Raw genomic sequence first — 20,139 nt, 5'->3', positions numbered from 1 at the left:
ATGGGAGGTGTGGGCAGCTTGAAAGTGGCTTGGCTTGTTACATAAGGAGACAAATGGCATGAAAACAATGTCATGCATAGAGTACAGCCTAAATAGCACTTTTTTTTTTTTAAACTTGGTTGACATTTAAGGCACATTTCTCACGAGTCACTGCAAACATATTACAGCTCACAAATGTCAATGGTGTTCAGACCACCATAATCCACAAACACACACTTTCCAAGGTCATTTGTAAAACACAGTTTATTTTACTACCTAAAGGGCTTTTATTGCAGAAGTGGTAAAAGCTGAATGTGGAATTTTTATTTTAAAACAGTGAAACTTTTATTTTAAAACAGTAGATCGTTTTGAGAGACAAAGCTGAGAAACCAACAGCAGAACATTTGTAGTCATGACATTCCCTGTAAACCCTGTTACATAAATGTCGTAGGAATTTCAGTCACATTTTTTAAGATAAAAAAAAGTGGTAATCTTTACAAGAACAAAGACATTTTGTCATGATAAAAAGTCAATCTTAAAAGAACAAATCATTTTTTCCCAAGTCAAATTTTAACAAGGGAAGAAAGTCATTTTAACAAAGTTTACCTTTTACTCTGGAAAACAATATAGGATGATACACAACATAATTTATTGCTAATTCCGGACCCAGTTTGAGTTTAGGTCTTAGATTTCTACTGTGGATTTTTCCAGTAGTACAACAAAGCATTACAAATCCTGTGCTGCATTTTACTACTTTGCTGTAAGAACAACAACCAAAGAATGCTGTCCTTTTTGAACCAGTAAAGTCATTTCAACCAATCAGGCAGTCAGTAGTAGAAACACTTGTGGTTCTTGAGGTTCCTCCTGTAGCCAAAGCTCTTGCCGCAACGGTCGCACATGAACTTCTTGTGGCCAGTGTGGACCTGCTCGTGGGCTTTGAGGCTGTTGCTCTGGTTGAAGCGGCGACCGCACACATCGCAGATGTACGGCTTCTCGCCAGTGTGGACGCGGCGGTGGCGGGTCAGATTGCCCATGTTGCTGAAGCGCTTGTCGCACGTGTTGCAGGCGAATGGCTTCTCGCCCGTGTGCACCGCCTTGGGAGCACAGGAAAAAGGCTCAGAATTGCCTCCTATTTTTACTATATAGTATTCTAAACATGGGATATCATCATCTTTGGTGACATCTTGTGTTATAGACATTGGACGTTTAAAGGTCCTATGCTTGCTTTGTCATGGCCCCTTCCCCATTCACCCGAACCGGGAGGAAGTTCTTAGACCCGCTTTACCAAATGTGTAAGTAGGTTGCGCATATACCAGATTGGACTCTTTTAGAGAACTGTGTGAGTGAGAACAGGCACTATGGAATATTTTATAAAGTGTATTTTAATAAGCATAAACATGTTTAAAATGTGTGGGAAGGGTTCAACTATATATTATAAATGTTTGACCATCTAAGGGTGTGTCTGGAACATATCCCCATGATGAATCAGAATCATCTATATTTGCCAAGTATGTCCAAAAACACACAAGGAATTTGTCTCCGGTAGTTGGAGCCGCTCTAGTACGACAACAGACGGTCAATTTACAGAACACTTTGGAGACAGAAAGACATTGACAAAAAAAAAAAAAAAACAGTCACTGTGCAGTAAAGGGTTGCTAGTTATCTGGTAATGCCGGTACATTATTATTTTTTTTTTTTGGACAATTGTGCAAAAAGATGCAGAGTCCTCTAGCACTTAGAGCAGTTCGAATGACTAATATTGCAATAGTCTGGTGCAATGACCATTTGGGGCTTTCACTGCTGTACTAGATGACCCACCAGGCATTTTCAGTTTTTTTTCCCCTCATGTCCAAATACACAAGTCATAAGTCACATATGCAGCAGGGCCCTCCTTTAGGGTTCCCAAAAACTCAACTAGTCACTAAGTGTGGAACAGGCCTTTTCCGCTCGTGGCACTCAACTGCGGAACTGCCTGCCTGAAGATCTCAGGCAAGCAAACTCAATATGCTCTTTTAAATCTCTTCTGAAGACTCACTTTTATCGTTTGGCTTCTCTGGTGTTGTGTATGTTTTCTTGCTAAAGCACTTTATGACTTGCTTTTAAAAGTGCTATATCAATAAAGCTATTCTTTACAGGAAGTTAGGAGTTGCAAGAACGACAAAAAAATTTAATATTTAAAACATCTAAAAAGTAACCGCAGTTCTTTGTATGATACTTTTTAGGGCCTTATTAAAGTTACTTTTATAAAATTTAAGACCTTTTGGGACAGACTTTACCAGTTATTAAAAAAAAAAAAAAAAAAAGTCTACCTGGTGCGTCTTGAGGCTGCTGTGCTGCGAGAAAGCGCGGGAGCAGATGTCGCAGGAAAAGGGCTTGATTCCGCTGTGCACCTTGAGGTGTATTTTTAGGTAGCTGGTTGACTTGAATGTCTTTCCGCAGATGGTGCAGTCGTGCGCACCGCCCGCCGTATGGTGGTGCTGCTGGTGTGAGCGCAATTCTGTCACTGTTGACAGCCAATGGGCGCACAGCAGGCAGGCGCACGGCACAGCGTCGGCATGCATTTGTAGGTGGCTGCGCATTGCCTCTACGCAGTCTGCCGTGGCGCCGCAGACCACGCACGCCAGCGAGGCAGCATCTGTGTGCATCTCCAGGGTGCTCTTCTGGATGAAGGTCTTCCCGCAGGCAATGCAGGCGTATGGCCGCTCCCCCGTGTGGATCCTTTGGTGGCCCTTGAGCGTGACTGCCTGGTTAAAGCTCTTCCCACACGTGTCGCACCGAAAGGGCTTCTCGCCTGTGTGGATGCGCAGGTGGCGCCGGAGGTTGCCGTTGATATTGAAGGTCTTCTCGCAAAAGGGGCAGCGGTGGACACGCTCAACAGTGCGGACGCGGCGGACGGCATGCAAGCGCTGGTGCATCTTCAGCCCGTGTGCTCGGTAGAAGCTCTTGTCACACTGTGTGCACTTGAAGGGTCGCTCCTCATTATGCATGCGCTGGTGGTCAAGAAGGATCTGCCTGAGCGTGAAGCCCTTACCGCACATGTCACACGTGTGAGCACGCTCTCCTGGAAAAGACAGACAGGAAAATGTCAAATAAACAGAGGCTGTGTCCAGAATCGCTGGCTCATTCCCGAATCACCATCTAGAAGGGGTGGGCGAACTTTGTTGCTCAACGGCCACGTTTGATTTTTAAAAACAAAAGACAAGTCAGTTCATTTGTAGATTAGCTAGAAAAAAAAAAAGGTAAAAATGTGTAACTTTATGTACAGCATAAATAGGACATTTTCATGATAAATAATTCTAATTAAAAATAATGTAATTAATATTATTACTGTAATAACTAGCCAATTAATAAAATAAAGAAACGTGCTAAATATATTATTCGTATTGACAGTAACGAATAACCAGTGAATCACAATCAAACTGCTACTCAATGTACTATTCAGACATGCAAACACCAAAGGCATGAAAAAGGTGACCAAAAAAAAAAAAAAAACAACAACAGGGAGGGTCTGGGGGGATCCAGCAGAGAATGTTTTTGGATTTTAACATAAATTAACCATTCTGGAAGACTCTGGATAGTACAATAAGGCAAAACAAAATTTCTTCATGCAGAAAAACATGTATTTACACCACTCATTACATGTTGACAGACAACTTTAAATTTGTCTCTTTTCTTTGCTTTTTTGTTTTGGCCTCCAACTTGAGCCAGGCCCATCTCCACCTGCACCTGATGCCTACTGCAACCTGTGCCTCATGAATAGCATCCACCTCTTTAAGCACTGTCATTCTGGAAAAGAATTGACTAAAATCATAGTTTGTTTCACTTTATTTTTCACTATTACCAACTTCTAAGGCTAATCCCAAATGCATCCTCCAGGAAAATATTAAGTAATATATTAATATAATAATATGTTTGTTTTTATTGGCCATTTCTGAATTTGAAGTCAGTTCTTCTGTATTGGGACATAATCCCTAACATCGCGCCGTCGCTTAATACATTTAACATTAACATCCGTAAACTAATTAGATAATTGTTTCCTAATTAATACAAGATGTACTAGTAGATCAGCTCTTTTCGCTGATGTTACGTGTGCTGCGCGGTTCCGCACCACCTCAACGCAAAAATACAAAAGACCAGTGCAACAAAGACGACACTGGCTGATTTGATGAGCAAAAATGTAAGAGTAGCAATAGAGAATGTCCACTCCAGAGGTGGGTAGAGTAGCCAAATATTGTACTCAAGAGTACTGTTACGAGACAATAATGTGACTCAAGTAAAAGTAAAAAGCAGTCCTCCAAAAAATGTAAGTGTAAAAAGTACACAGTGAACTAATTACTCAAGTACTGAGTAAATAGTGAGTAACTTCTGATTTTTATTTTTACCACAGCATGAACATCAATTAAAAAAATTACAATATAAAATGTGAATGGGCAAATTCAATTGCTGTGTGTGTGTGTATGCAATTTACTGCACAGTGTTTTCTCACGTTATAAGTGAGATGAAATATCCACGTTTGGACAGACATTGCCAGTAAAATACTACAATATATAAAAGCTGTTGTTTTTGTTCCTCTAAATGTAAAACATGTCGCGCGCTGTTGCCTTCAAAGTGACGACGACCTTCCCAAGATGGCCGCCACGTAGGCACGACTATCAGCCGGGCTGGCTTATCCAGTGTTAATACTTATGCCGGGAAGCCCAATAGAAGTCGTTGTGTGAGGTCATGTGACTTTCTTTTGTCGTCCGATGCAGAAGTCGAAGTCTCCCGCACGAAATAGTTGATAAATAAGCAATAATTGATAAATAAAAGCAGCGAGCAACATTTAAATAAATGTAACGGAGTAAAAATACAGTTACTTGGATGGTGGATGTGTGGAATCGATCTGGTTGCCAGCGTTCAAGGAGTCAGCGACGGACGGCGGCACTCTAGCTTCACGCTATGTTGGATCAACTTGCTCCCATTAAAGCTGCCGCAAAGCGTACTTGCGCACAAGCGATACCCACTAAGTCAAAATGTCGGTTGACATGGGCAGCATTGGGGCACTTGTCAGAATAACAAGTAGTATTTTATTCTTTGACTCGTTTTGATTCGAATGCGAAAATTCTAATTATTTTATTAATTGGCCGGGATTTGTTTTTGAAGAATTCAAGAATCAATCCAAATCCCACTGATTCGTTCGTAGCGCTAGAGAACAAGCTGTTCGTTGCTCTTCCAAGACTGTTCCTCTTTGACTGGTTCTTTACCAGTCAACCTCCACGATTCCCTCATATGACAGTGTTCACAATGAGTACACGATCATAAGCCCTTCAATATGAAAGGAAGAGGGATATCAGAGATGGTCGTCAGATGAACCCCCCTTTAACCTGATGTGACAAAAGGTGCAAGGTACTTTGCGTTTACAACAAAGCCAATTGCTTTTTGAAGGATCATACTAGTGATGGGGAGATGACGCTTCATGAGCCATCGTAACATAGCCAATTTGTTCGAGTTATGGTTCATTTCTTGACGGGTCATGCGCACACGAAACCACCTGCTGGCCATATGTATAATCACATGCAACTGATGTATTGCATTTTCGCATCTGTTTTGGCTCTTGTCAATAATGTACTACAAAACAATGTTTAACCAAATAATTTCGACATAAAGTGTATAACAAATTGCTTTCAATGTATTCTGTGTGTGTAAAATGTTTCCACAATGGTAGTATCATGTCTGGTTGTATAATGTTTTTCTGTCACTTTAAGCAGACAGGGGACTGTAAAAGTGCTTGTGGAACCAGGAAGAGGACACCATTTGCTTGTGTAACTACATACAGAATGGGAGAATTTATTATTATTTTTAATTCAGAAATAGTTTCAACAGTTTTGATTCATTAAAGAGCAGGATTATATAAATTGGGGTACAGTAATTTTTCCTCTCCCAGTAAGGTGGTGTTTGTTGTACCCTACTGTATGGAATACAATTGACACTTCACCTTTGAGAGAGAAAAAAGGGTGGAAAATACAGTGTTTGATAAACAAATTGAATTAATACATCTCAAATAATTATAGTTATTTATCCTACCAATTCTGAATGCGGTTCACACTCACGTGACCACTGAGTGACGTCTGGTACCGGGCAAGCTGTAATCCGTTACACTCACTCGCTCTCTGCACTGTCCAAGCTATCTCCAAACTCAATAAACACCAAACTCTCCAAACTCTAGTAGCCTTTACAAAATATAAAATATCCAAACTCGGAGCTGACCGCATCTGTCTCTCTTCTCTTTTTAGATTAAAAAAAAACAGATTTTGAATGGAGCCCTGTCAAATCTAGTGGCAAAATATGAAGCACTTCAATCAAAGTTTCAGACGTCATCATTTCCGGCTCCTCCCGTAAAAGAAGCAGCCTCGATATGCGCTTTGCGGAAACGCCCCTTCCATTACCCGACACACGCTTCGAAGACATCTCGTAACATCACTAGATCATACTAAATAATAATAAAGAAAAACAAAAGTGATGGTGGACAGTTTGGTTGATGTTAAAAAAAAAATCAGTTTTGGAAATTTATTTGGGACTAAGTGATTGCCATTTAGGTTTCCCATTTATGAAGTTCCGATGTCCACTGTACTGGAAACATATCTTAAAAATAAAAACTTAAAAAAATATATATGTTTTCAGTATTCTAATTCCCTGTCAAAGATTGGGGAGTTAAAAAAAAAAAAATGATTGGATCATATTTTTCCCCGGGTAGTCAGGATTTAGAGGACCTTATTCAGACTGGCTTGATCAAATATGATCAAAAATTGATCAAACTTTAGTAACACACACGTATAACAAAATAAGGTGAGCACTGACCCGTGTGTTGACGCATGTGCACGTTGAGGCTGCGGCGGAGGGTGAAGGTGTGTCCGCACACCGAGCACGAGAAGTTGTCGCGTTGGCACGCTGCCTGGTGGACTCTGGGCTGCAGCCGTTTGCTGGAGTTCTTGCCACACTGCTTGCCGGCTCGGACACCATGTCTGGCCCGGCCCATGTGGCCTGTGTCGCTGGCATCTTCCTGCTCCTGCCAAGTGAAAGAAGGGTCGCAACAACGTAGAGTTTGCTTGTTTTTTTATTTCTTTTATTCCCCCCCTGCTCCCAGGTCGTTTATCGTGATTATTTTCTGTTGTATTACTGACATTGTCAGTGTTATCAAATGCAAGTGTAATTTTGAAAGGCCTGAAATAAAGGTCCCATATTTTACCAAACCAACCTTTTCTAGTATTTGGGATGTTATATTGGCTCTATGGTGCCTCAGTGAACATGTGAAATATGAATTAAAACAGTCCACGCATTCCTGAGTTACAAACGTTTTTTTGTCGAGAGGCTTGAAATAAATCAGGTCATTTGAATGTCCTCGAGCTTATGTACGTCACTAGCGAAGGTCTCCGCCTATCTGAGGCAGCGCAGTCAACATAAACACGTGTTGCTCACACAAGTAGTGAGAGTTGGGTCTTCTACACGGAGGCCACCAATCAGAGGGAAAGGGGTGGTCTTAGCCAAATATGGACAAAGTGGATACAAAACTGGGTCCAACAGTAGCAGCTATCAGAAGAGCCTTTTCTGGACACTAGTACGACAAAACCAAGGTGTTTTTTTTTTTTAAATGAAATTGACACTTTTATACTAAGTCCATGTTAGGGAGTCACTCTATGGAGGTCTAAACAGCCAAAATATGGGACCTTTAAAATATGAATTTGATCAATGACCTCCCAACTTAGTGTTTACTAACCTTCTAGCCAAGGCTCATATTTGATATAAAAAAAATACCACATCACACAACGAAACACAAATGTCACAAAAAGTATACAGTATAATAATTATTTCAACATAATAATGAAATAATGATCTCGTCTCAGTTTCCTCACAAATTTACTCACTCAGTGGCTGTGTTGGGAATTACTCCCATCCAGTATTTAGTCAGTGAGTTGGCCATTTTGTTGGGCTGTTCGAATGTGTAGTGACTATTACATACGAGATTATCATCTGCAGTATATAGTCTTCTTAATGTATCCCACAATGCTGCTTCAATGTAGTAAAGAACCGACGGTGACTAGGAAAGTAAATATATCCCATGATGCATTGCGATGTTTCATGAGTATGTAGTGCAAAAATATCTTGTAATATAAGTAGAGCAACACATCAAAAGACAGATGGAATAAAAGTGATTTGTTTGTATCAACTTTATTTATTTGTTCAATATATATTGCGGCAGCTCCACCAGCTGAATTTGATCCCGTATGTTGTACTGATGTGACAGTAATAACAGGCAGCAGAGTAGTCTTCCAAAATTCTTTTTTCTATTTGACTGATGAGTGAACTACATATGCCACAATATAAAAATTCTTATAGTGATTAGGGGGTAAGGAATGACTAAATGATTCCAAACACAGCCATGGGTTTAATTCTGTTGTGTGAATGGCAACAAATGGTTGCACAGGTTAATTATGAACCTTGTGCCATCTAATGGAAGAGCATTTAATTACTCCAAAGCAGCTAACCCCCTGCCCCTCTCTCTCTTTTCGTCACGGTGGCTGGACACAGCGCCGTACTGGCTGGTGATGTTGGATGCTAGATTTTTTTTCTCCCCCCAATATTTGGAACAATCGGTGTTACAGCCTTAACAGCTCAGTGTTCTGTGATTTCTGTAACAAAATACGGACATACCGCAACATTTGGTAGCTCTGCTGATCTGATACTAGTTGTGCATCCTGACCTGATAGTCTGGATCATCCGGGTCCAAGTTGCCTCCCTGCTGAGCGGACCCACACGACATCTGGTCAACCAAAGTGTCCTGCGTCACTGCTAGATGTTCGTTGTCCTGATAAACATACATAGTGGTGATAAGTGATGTTCACTTTTGAATGACACTGTCAGATTGGAAATTGTGTGTTTGTACAGTGACCCCCCCCTGCTGTATTGCGGCTCCTTGTTTGCACACTTGCTATAGCGCATATTGTGTGCTCACAGTGTGGAACATATCTGTCTGTCACAGAAATTCATGCTACATTGTTAAACTCTGCAGTTATTGTGATAATTTTTGATTGCTTTTCACATGGGAAAAGAGAGCCATAGTCACCCATCGAACACCGGGAAAACGGTGAATCACACGTAGACAAATTGTTGGTACCTCTCTGTTAATGAAAGAAAAACCCAAAGTGGCCACAGAAATAACTTGATTCTGACAAAAGGAATAATAAAAAATAATGAAAATAAGAAATTGCTTTTGAATCGTGGCTCAACAGAATTATTTATAACGAACTCATGTAACCGGCCTGGACACAAATTATGGTTTACCCTTAATATTTTATTGCACAACCTTTTGAGGCACTGCAATCAAACGGTTTTTGTAACTTTGAGACTTCTGCACCTCTCAGCGGGTATTTTGGCCCACTCTTCATAAGCAAACTGCTCCAGTTGTCTCAGGTTTGGCGGGCGCCGTCTCCGGACAGCATGTTTTAGGTCTATCCACTGACGTTCAAAAGGATTTCAATCAGGGCTCATAGAAAGCCACTTCAGAATAGTCTAATGTTTTGCTCTTAGCCATTCTTGTGTGTTTTAAACTGTGTGTTTTGGGTCATTATCCTTTTGCAAGAACCATGACCTGCGGTTGAGACCAAGCTTTCTGACACTGAGCAGCACATTTTTCTCTAGAATAACTTGATAGTCTTGAGATTTCATTGTACCCGGCACAGATTCATGACATCCTGTGCCAGATGAAGCAAAGCAGCCCCAGAACATAACAGCGCCTACTCCATGTTTTATAGTAGGCACAGTGTTCTTTTCTTGATATGCTTCCTTTTTGGTCTGTGAACCTGATGTGCCTTGCTCAAAAGTTCCAGTTTTGTCTCATCTAAATTTTTTATAATTATTTCTTAACAGTGGTGTCCCCCTTGGTCGTCCACATCGGCTCAAACGACGACGGAGTTTAACTTTAATTTCTTTGGAGGTTGTTCTGGGCTCTGCATCTCTTCAATTTGTCATCAATTTTCCTCCTGTGGCCACATCCTGGGAGGTTGGCGCCAGTCCTGTGGATCTTAAATTTCTGAATAATATGTGCAACTGTAGTCACAATGAACATAAAGCTTCTTGGAGATGCTGTTCTAGCCTTTAACTTGGTTGTCTACAATTTTCTTTCTAATCAGGTTTGCACTCTGCCAAGGCCCACAATTGGGTGACATTCTGGTAAGCAGGAATTTAAGAATATTGGTGGTGTTTTGGTCAAATTTAAGAACTCAGAAACCTTTAAGGCCACTTTGATCAAATTTAAGACTTAATACAATCTTTTAAAACCAATTTAAGGCTTTTTAAATACCTTTTTACTGATGCAATTTAAGACTAAAAGCATTTCAATACAATTTTTCAAATGTAAGCCTTTTTAGTTTTTATTAGCACGTTAATAAAAAAATAAAGAATTTTTAGGACCGTCTTGATCAAAAAAGCTTTGCATGACCTTTTATTAACCACTGATCAATTGCAAGACTTTGCAACCTTTTGGATCAAACGGAAGATGTTTTATGACTGTTTTAAGGAGTAAGGTTTATGGATCATAATACTTTTGAACCAAGTAAGACTTAAGAACATTCTAAGGCCATTTTGGTCAAACAGAAGACTTTTTCTGACCTTTTAATGATCATTTAGGCTAATTTGGAACTTTTGTTAAACCTTTATTTTAACTTCAAGTTTAAGGCTTTTAGGGTCATTTTGGAGAACACGTACAAATTAAGACATTTCAAAACCTTTTAAAGCACATTTAAGATTTTGTAGGACCTTTTTGAGATCAATTCAAGACTTTGTAGGACATTTTATGGTAATTCTGGTCAAATTTAAAACTCTTATGGACCTTTTGGTCATTGGTGGAGATGTGCGCTTTACTGAGCGACACTCAAGTTATTAATTATTAATACTAATTAATTATTAAGGTTAAGGTTTGCTGATAAGTTGAAACTGCTCTGTGATGTTTGGACAGCAATAGAGTGCAGAAAACAGAATGAGACAAAGTCAACATGACCAAGGCGGCCTGGAGTACCTTGTGAGTTACATAAACGATGGCTGACACCTTGCCGTCCTCAGACACAGCTAAAAGGCAAATCATGTCAAGAAATCAGTAATAAGACAGTTAGTACTTTGGCAGGCATTTTGTAAAGCACCTTTTATACTGTAATACAGTCTACCGAAAGAAAACCATGTGCAGTATCATACATCCAAGTATTGATGTGACTGACGAAAATGTATACGATACTGACGAAGAACTGACCTGAGGCACTCTTCCCCCCGGAGGGCTCCTCTCCTTCCAATGTACATACTCCTCTGCCCACTTCCTGCTCAAACACTGCCTCTTCTGCTATCACAGTGTGAGCACTTGTCAACACCATATTTACCGCCGTTTCTGCCACGTCAAGCCTCTTCTTCAGGTCCTCCAGCTCCGCTTCCCCCTGCGTCAACTGCACAGAGGACATAATCTTATTGACATTCATTCACGCTATTCATATTCAAGATCAGTCTTGCACAAAGTGGCTTCTCGGAGGGAATCGGAAGATCAGCAGGAATTAGAAAACTATCACGTAAAACGCACTCTTTCACACTCTTTTAAATCTAGGTAAGATCAGCACCCCCCGAAAGGTTGTTACGTTATTAATTTTAAACTGTATGTGTGGGTGGGTCTGTGTCCTTGTGGACAAGTGGCGGGCAGGTTTGTTTTACTTTTATATTTTAATTAATGGAAATGGATTTGTATTGCATTCTTTTGTATGAAATGCACCGGAACTCAGCATTTTGACCCGAAAAGTAACTTCACACGGCACCAGTGATTGTTTTTTTTTTCTCTCCCATGGATGCAAACAAATTATATAAAACGCTGATTCCTTTCCTTACCCACCGTTGAGGCATAAGGTTAGTGTTTGTGATACGTTTAAGTGAATTTTGTCCCAATTCATTGTGATGTAAAGTTGCTACGGTGAAGTTTTAGCACAATGTTAAGCTTTTTTTTTCTCTTCTGGTCATCGGCGCTTACATTGGTTTGAAGACTAAAATAAACGCTAAAAACCATCAGTGCAAAAGTGCAAGCAACTGTTTACCTTGTTAGCTGGCACAATGTTGGCATAGACGTATTTTATTGTTTCACTCACCCAACTGACAGAGTTGACTTCACTGAAGCGCCGCGTGGTGTCGGCTGAGGATCGGAGCGCGTCAGATGCTACACATCGGGAAAAACTCCTTTGCACAATATGATATTCCAAGTGTTGCACTGAGGCGACTGGTCATTCATTTTACCAAAGTTAAGACACACTTTTGTTTGCCACTGCTGCCGTAGGGCACAAGCACGTCATCGTGCCCGTTCTTCGTTGGTTTACACCACTTCTTCGTTACTTTTTGGGACTTATTCGCAGCTGGAGGACTCGGCATCGAAACGTGGAACCAAATTTTTTACATTTTAACCGTTCCGGGAGTCCCGCTTCCAATCGGTTCTCGATTCCCAACCCTAGTGGCCTGTTTGCGAGTCATATCGTATTAAAAGTACGGGAACATATCCTTAAATGAACGTAATCTGCCGAGCACCGGGGACCACCAACACACGTTTCCCCCCCCATTTTGTTCTTGTAAACACACATCCATTCCTCACCATGGTAACAAGTGTAGCCGGTCGCGTTTGAGTTGACAAGGTAAATCCCAGTGATCGTAAAAAAACGGGGTATCAGAAAACAAGATTTTATTGCAGTAGTCTGACATAGCGCAATGGTGAAAGAGCAAATTTGTCTTGCCATTACGTGTTGTCAGTCTCAAACGTGTTGTCTGTCCCACACCGCCGACATGTTTTTTTGAAATAACTTTACTGGTGGTCAGATACGTCAAAAGACACGACAAGGCTAAAAATAAACTAGCTTTTGAATTCAAATATACTGTACACAATGGCCATGCAGCGTAAATGTTTTTTTGGGGAGCCGATCTGTTCAACGAATTATGACAAAGCCGATCAGCATAAACGGCTAATTATCGGCCGATACCGATCACATCGGTGTAAAGTCTACAAATAACATTAGAAATGAAGTTGTGCGTAATAATAAGAAATGACACAGGGGAAAAGTATTGCCCACATGAAGAAAGGGAGGAGCAAAAAGGCATGGAAAGCCATGACAACACCTAAAATCTATCAATCATCAAACAGCAATCCAGCCCCTTGTCAGTGCAAATGAATATCATCTGGTTCAGTCCTAATTGATGGCCTACAAAAAGGTCTCCTGGCCAAGGTGTGTGTCAAGACACATCTCATGATGGGTAAGAGCAAAGAGCTGTCTCAAGACCATCGCAGAGTAATTGTTGCGAAACATAACGATGGCATTGGTTACAGGCGCATATCTAAGCTTCTAAAGCTTCCAGTGAGCACAGTTGGGGCCATACTACGTAAGTGGAAAGCCAATTTGCCTCGATCAGGTGCTCCTTGCAAGATTTCTGACAGAGGAGTACAAGGAATAATCAGAAGAGTTGTCCAAGAGCCAAGGACCACCTCTGGAGAGCTTCAAAAAGACCTGGAATTAGCAGGTACTGTTGTCACAAGGAAAATGGTGAGTAATGCAATGGCCTGTATGAACACTCATCACGCAAGATCCCATTGCTGAAAAAAAAAAGCATGTCAAAGCTTATTTAAAGTTTGCTGAACAACATTTGGACAAGCCAGTTAAATACTGGGAGAATACAGTCTGGTCTGATGAGAGCAAAATTTAACTCTTTGAATGTCATAATGCAGACCACGTTTGGAGGAGAAATGGCACTGCACATCACCCTAAAAACACCATACCAAGAGTGAAGTTCGCAAGTGGCAACATAATGGTGTGGGGCTGCACAGCAAATGGTACTGGTAAACTTCACATTATTGAAGGAAGGATGAATGGGCAAATGTACCGAGACATTCCTGACAAAAATCTGCTGCCATCTACGAGGATAATGAAAATGAAACGAGGGTGAACATTTCAGCAGGATAATGATCCAAAACATACTGCCAAGGAAACTCAATTGGTTTCAAAGAAAAAAAATACAGCTGCTAGAATGGCCCAGCCAATCACCTGACTTGAATCCAATCAAAACTTTATGGAAAGAATTGAAATTCAACGTCCATAAAAGAAGCCCACGGAACCTTCAAGATTTAAAGACTGCTGGTGTGGAGGAATGGGCCAAAATCACACCAGAGCAGTACATGCAACTAGTTTCTCCGTACAGAAGGCATCTTGAACCTGTCATTGAAAACAAAGGCTTTGTACAAAGTATTAAATAAATACTAGTTATTGTAGATGGAGGCCGCACCACAGCGCCAGATTCATTTCAGATTTCAGAGAGAGAAAGGGAGAAAAATTGATCAAACACAGCGTGACGCTAGGGCGGCTTGGTAGCCAGCAGGCTAGCTGGAAAGGTGGTTCCATAAGGATTTATGGCACCAACGATGAGCGTAAAACAGACCCCACCGGAATTCTACCTGTGTGAAGGATCCTCATTGAAGTAAGCCACTTTAAAAAGAAACCCTTCTCTGTATGAAGACGCGGCAGCCAAAACTTATCAGTCAAAATGTGCCAGCGTACTCTCTTACCGGTTAAATACATCATTTTCAAATAATAAATAATAGGATTTTTTACTTGTTGGACTATTGTTTTGGAATAGTACAAGGAGTAACAATATGATTGTGGTTCGCTATTAATTTGTTGCTGTCAATACGAATAGTTATTGGGGTTTTAGGGTGCAAGTCCCAGCACTAATATCGTGGTATATCGTTATCCATGATACAAACGATTTTTTCCACATCGTCCAGCACTAAGAGGGACTAAAACTCTGCAACCTTTTGTTGTTCATCAAACACCTTTTGTATAATCAACGGTAATTAGAAAATATTTTGTGATTGTGTTATTATTTTGATTATTGTCTGATTATTGTCTGTTTTATGTACAGCACTTTGTTACACTTGTCGTTGTTAAGAGTGCTCCATCTAGACATCATTTGAGATTCTCAGTTTGTCAATCCCTATATTAATGCACATACTTGAGCTGGGCAATATGGCGATATAAATCGTGAGGACGATTAAAAAAATGTCTATCATGCCATTTGTCTTCTATCATTTCTATCGTCATTTATGCAATTTTCAAGCAAAGATTTCCACAATGTAGGATGTACGTCTGAAACGAGTCCTTAAATTGACCAACTCGATTTAAAAAATAAAATAAAATAAAAAATAGAGGATGCCTCAGAGAACCATTTTTTAAAATGTGTACTGGTCGAGGGATGCACGCACAGGCTACCTTTAATGTGGCACCATGCCTATGTCACCTCAGCAAGGGAAGAAGGACACAGATCCACGATGCATATTTTTAATGCTTACAGTAAAAAAAAGTTTTTCTGAGCAGTCAGCAGCTCTCAAACAAAGATGAAAACTGCGTGGCAGGAAGAGGCAAACAGAAAGACCATCGCCGATTGGTAAAAAGTCATTCAGAGCTCAGGGCTGGCAGCGAGCAGACGACAAAATGTGACATGCCAAGTCACGGCCGGTAGAAAACTGGGCAAAAAGCCACACGTGGCTTCATTTTACAGTCACAGAGTATGTTGTAAATGAGATGCATCATTCCCATGGTCGTCAGCACGCAAATCAAATTAAGTATTGTCCTAATTAGTCACCGAAGTTTGTAGTAGGTGTTGCACCCAGCAGGAGGCACACAAGACGGCAATAAATTTGGATATAAATCATGCAACATTGTCCAAAATCTACAAAACTACTCCTATTGGATGGGCGTTGAGCCATGCCAAACAGCAAGGATCGGTAAGTAAATTCAATCAGTGGTGTGTTGTACAACCCCAATTCCAATGAAGATGGGACATTGTGTTAAACATAAATAAAAAACAGAAACAAATGATTTGCAAATCATGTTCAACCTATATTTAATTGAATACACTACAAAGACAATATATTTAATCTTCAAACTGATCAACTTTATTGTTTTTAGCAAATAATCATTAACTTAGAATTTTATGGCTGCAACACGTTCCAAAAAAGCTGGGACAGGTGGCAAACAAGACTGAGAAAGTTGAGGAATGTTCATCAAACACCTGTTTGGAACATCCCACAGGTGAACAGGCTAATAGGGAACAGGTGGGTGCCATGATTGGGTATAAAAGGAGCTTCCCTGAATTGCTCAGTCATTCACAAGCAAAGATGGGGCGAGCTTCACCTCTTTGTGAACAAGTGCGTGAGAAAATAGTCGAACAGTTTAAGGACAATGTTCCTCAACGTAAAATTGCAAGGAATTTAGGGATTTCGTCATCTTCGGTCCATAACATCATCAAAAGGTTCAGAGAATCTGGAGAAATCACTGCATGTAAGCGGCAAGGCCGAAAACCAACATTGAATGCCCGTGACCTTCGATCCCTCAGGCGGCACTGCATCAAAAACCGACATCAATGTGTGAAGGATATCACCACATGGGCTCAGGAACACTTCAGAAAACCAAAGTCAGTAAAGTTCGGCACTACATCCGTAAGTGCAACTTGAAACCCTACTATGCAAAGCAAAAGCCATTTATCAACAACACCCAGAAATCCTGCTGGCTTTTCTGGGCCCGAGCTCATCTAAGATGGACTGATGCAAAGTGGAAAAGTGTTCTGTGGTCCGACGAGTCCACATTTCTAATTGTTTTGGGAAATTGTGGACGTCGTGTCCTCCGGGCCAAAGAGGAAAAGAACCATCTGGACTGTTATGGACGCAAAGTACAAAAGCCAGCATCTGCGACGGTATGGGCCTGTGTTAGTGCCAATGGCATGGGTAACTTACACATCTATGAAGGCACCATTAATGCTGAAAGGTACATACAGGTTTTGGAGAAACATATGCTGCAATCCAAGTGACTTCTGATGGGCGCTGCTTATTGCTTGCTTATTTCAGCAAGACAATGCCAAACCACATTCTGCACGTGTTATAACAGCTTGGCTTCGTAGTAATAGAGTGCGGGTACTAGACTGGCCTGCCTGCAGTCCAGACCTGTCTCCCATTGAAAATGTGTGGTGCATTATGAAGCGTAAAATACGACAACAGAGACCTCGGACTGTTGAACAGCTGAAGCTGTACATCAAGCAAAAATGGGGAAGAACTCCACCTACAAAGCTTCAACAATTAGTGTCCTCAGTTGCCAAACGTTTATTGAATGTTGTTAAAAGAAAAGGTGATGTAACACAGTGGTAAACATGACCCTGTCCCAGCTTTTTTGGAACGTGTTGCAGCCATAAAATTCTAAATTTATGATTATTTGCTAAAAACAATAAAGTTTATCAGTTTGAATATTAAATATCTTGTATTTGTCGTGTATTCGATTAAATATAAGTTGAACATGATTTGCAAATCATTGTATTCGGTTTTTATTTAAGTTTAACACAACGTCCCAACTTCATTAGAATTGGGGTTGTATAATGGTACTACATTATGTGCATAGCATAAGGCCGAGGGATGTATGACGCCATCAGGGTGCCTCGAGTCTCCAAGATAGAGAGCCAGTTGATTAGCCTCAAGGTGTTATATTTATTTTCTCACTGAGGGGAGACAGCCTCGAAAATCAGGAGTAGTGTCCCCTGAATAGTAAGCCTTAGTATAAATCTATAAATAAATTTAAAAAATCTGATTTCAAACAGCACAAGTGCCTTGATTGCTGTTGCACTTAATAAAATGTAATTGATTTAAGTTCATTTATTATTCTAATTAATTGTAAGGTAATTATAAAGAAATCCAAGGCATTTGAATTTAGAGAAAACATTAATGCTAATATTCCTTGGGCTTGTTTTTAATTATAATAATAATAATATAATAATAATTTTGGATTTGCAGTGCATAGGCTTTTCACTTTAGTAAATATATTTGAAATGGTAAGCATAATAATAATACTAGTAACCAGAGAAAACTAACTCATTTTTATTGACACGATCAGCAAAAATTTGACTAGTTGATTTATCCAATGTAAATGGCTCTATATATAAATTTAAGGTAAAGCATTCAACTAGCCATTGAGTGATTTTTTTTTTAAAGATTTTTTAAATATTTATATTTAATAGCTGCAGCCCTAATTGCAGCACAACTGGATACATTTCTCATCTGTAACAGGTCTGTTTAAAGTCACTTAAAAAAAATTAAAGTAAGCAGCCATACTATGTTGTATAATTTTTCATACAGGTTGAATAGCTGAAAACATACTATATTGTGGTAAAAAAAATGGCCCAGATCGTGATAAGATTTTTTTTTCCATATTGCCCAGCTCTAGCACATACATGATGCTTGTGTTATTGTATGAATGGTGATGTTATGAAATATTAAAGTAACGTACTTGCAAGCGTAGCAGAGATGAACATTCGTGGAAAAGCTGGCAGATGTTCTCGGCCGCCTCTTGAGCCAGCAACGTCATGAAGGTGCTGACATGACAGACCACCTGATGGGGGGCATCGTTATATACATGGTGGGCCAAATGTAGGTTTTTTTAAAATAAGTCTCAATTGATTATATATGTTTTTTCCCCCTGAAATTTTCCTTCCTAACCTACTTCTTTCCTAACGACCTACTTTGCCGCCTTGCTTCCTTGAAAACCACCCTGTATGTCTTAAATATAAATACTGCATTTTACCAATTAAATGGGGCAGAAGCAAGATAAATCCTTAGGAACACAAAAATAAGTAGGAAACTTGAGGCTGGTTGTCTGGAAAGTATTTTTGAAGCCGTAGCCTTGTATATTTAATAAACAACCCTAATAAATAAAAGTGCCATTTGGGTATCCCAGATTTATTACATTTTTAATTATTCCAAGATTTAATTAACCTATTTACATGTTGTCGTCTAAACAAATAGCTAACAAGCAACTAGTGGCCAATAGGGAAATCAGTGATTATAATTGACATTTACTGAAATGGTGTAATTACCTTACTTAATTGGTCGATAATGTGTGGCTGAAGGACTACAACTAGACTCGATTAGTCCGTGTTTGTCCCACCACAAAAGCGAACATGGCTTCTTCGCAGGGGGAGAAATGTTTATGAGAATAAATTCATACATTTTTAGTTCTGCTTTAAAATACGTTCTCAGACGTCCATTCGTGAGTTAAACGCGGGTACTACAGTGGCTAGCGAGCTAGCTAGTCTATTTCTATGATCACCCAGGACGGACGGGAGGGAGCCAAACAAGCAAATGTCCCTACAAATAGCAAATTAACCACATTAGCAAAATGAGTAATAAAACTTACGTTATCCGTCGATGAAAGTGGAGAGTTGTCGTCCTCGTCCAGCGAGATTTCTTGTGTCGTGTCGGAGACAACTTTGCTCATTTCGATCACAGCCCTGTTGGCCATTTGTTCCAAAATGGATGTCGCTTGCGCCTCAAAGTTCACCATTTGGGTATGTCTTGAAGCTGACTACTAAAAACGCTGTACAGAGAGGACAGCGTACCAGAAACTACAGTGCACTACCACAGTACAACGTTAAAGTTTATCCACCAGGAAAATAAACTGGACTGTCGACTCATGCCGGAGAGTTTAAAAAAAAAAAAAGAACACTCGGAAGTGACGTTATCAAGACTTGTTCTTTCGAAATACGTACACTTTTTGTTAAATATGAGTGTACAAATAAATGTCTTTATTTTGACAAATTAGTGATGGCGAGATGAAGCTTCATGTCCTTGTTGTGGCACTTGGAAATGACGATGAAATAATAAAATATTGTTTGAACGTATTCTGTGTGCGTAACTGTTTCCAAAATAATAGTAATCATATACAGGCACATCTAAAAAAGTTAGAATATGGCAGAAAACTCAATTGATTTCAGTACTCATACATATATAGTCATTAAACACTTTTCAGAGGGAAAATGTCTGCCTAAATGATATATTAAAAATAAATGCCATTGTTTCAAAATAGTTTGTTACGTTATGTTCTAGTTTCTAGAGATGTTGAATTTGGAATTACCATTTGCTGTAAGGTATAATCATCAAAATTATACGTGAATAAAAACTCAGGACATATTTCAGGTGTGTGTGGTGCATCTCTAGAATGAGTTTCACTTTTGGAATTCCATCCATCCATTTTCTGAGCCGCTTCTCCTCACTAGGGTCGCGGGCGTGCTGGAGCCTATCCCAGCTGT

The 20,139-nt window shown here is 39.9% G+C and overlaps 1 protein-coding gene across 1 annotated transcript; it reads right to left on the bottom strand.

Annotated features, from left to right (window-relative positions):
* Nucleotides 1–225: 225 nt before the first annotated feature.
* On the bottom strand, nucleotides 226–19,553 carry LOC133481953 (zinc finger protein ZFP2-like). The gene is made up of 8 exons (XM_061781358.1): nucleotides 19,248–19,553; nucleotides 18,342–18,443; nucleotides 11,258–11,444; nucleotides 11,030–11,079; nucleotides 8,717–8,821; nucleotides 6,817–7,024; nucleotides 2,289–3,040; nucleotides 226–1,073 (listed from the first exon to the last, which is right to left on the bottom strand). The coding sequence occupies exons 1-8, from the start codon at nucleotides 19,392–19,394 to the stop codon at nucleotides 807–809; spliced, it is 1,818 nt and encodes a 605-aa protein (XP_061637342.1). The 5' UTR covers nucleotides 19,395–19,553; the 3' UTR covers nucleotides 226–806.
* Nucleotides 19,554–20,139: the final 586 nt, after the last annotated feature.

The sequence above is a fragment of the Phyllopteryx taeniolatus genome, chromosome 8 (assembly GCF_024500385.1).
Source record: "Phyllopteryx taeniolatus isolate TA_2022b chromosome 8, UOR_Ptae_1.2, whole genome shotgun sequence".
Taxonomy (NCBI): Eukaryota; Metazoa; Chordata; class Actinopteri; order Syngnathiformes; family Syngnathidae; genus Phyllopteryx; species Phyllopteryx taeniolatus.
Note: the sequence above shows the minus strand (reverse complement) of the source record. Positions and strands in the feature narration are given on the sequence as shown.

Coding starts and splice junctions, on each gene's coding strand:
- LOC133481953 (XM_061781358.1), bottom strand. CDS start 19,394: ATGGTGAACTTTGAGGCGCAAGCGACATCCATTTTGGAACAAATGGCC. Junction 18,444..19,247: donor CACTTTCATCGACGGATAAC/GTAAGTTTTATT, acceptor GCCCCCCATCAG/GTGGTCTGTCATGTCAGCAC. Junction 8,822..11,029: donor TCGTTTATGTAACTCACAAG/GTACTCCAGGCC, acceptor TATGTTTATCAG/GACAACGAACATCTAGCAGT.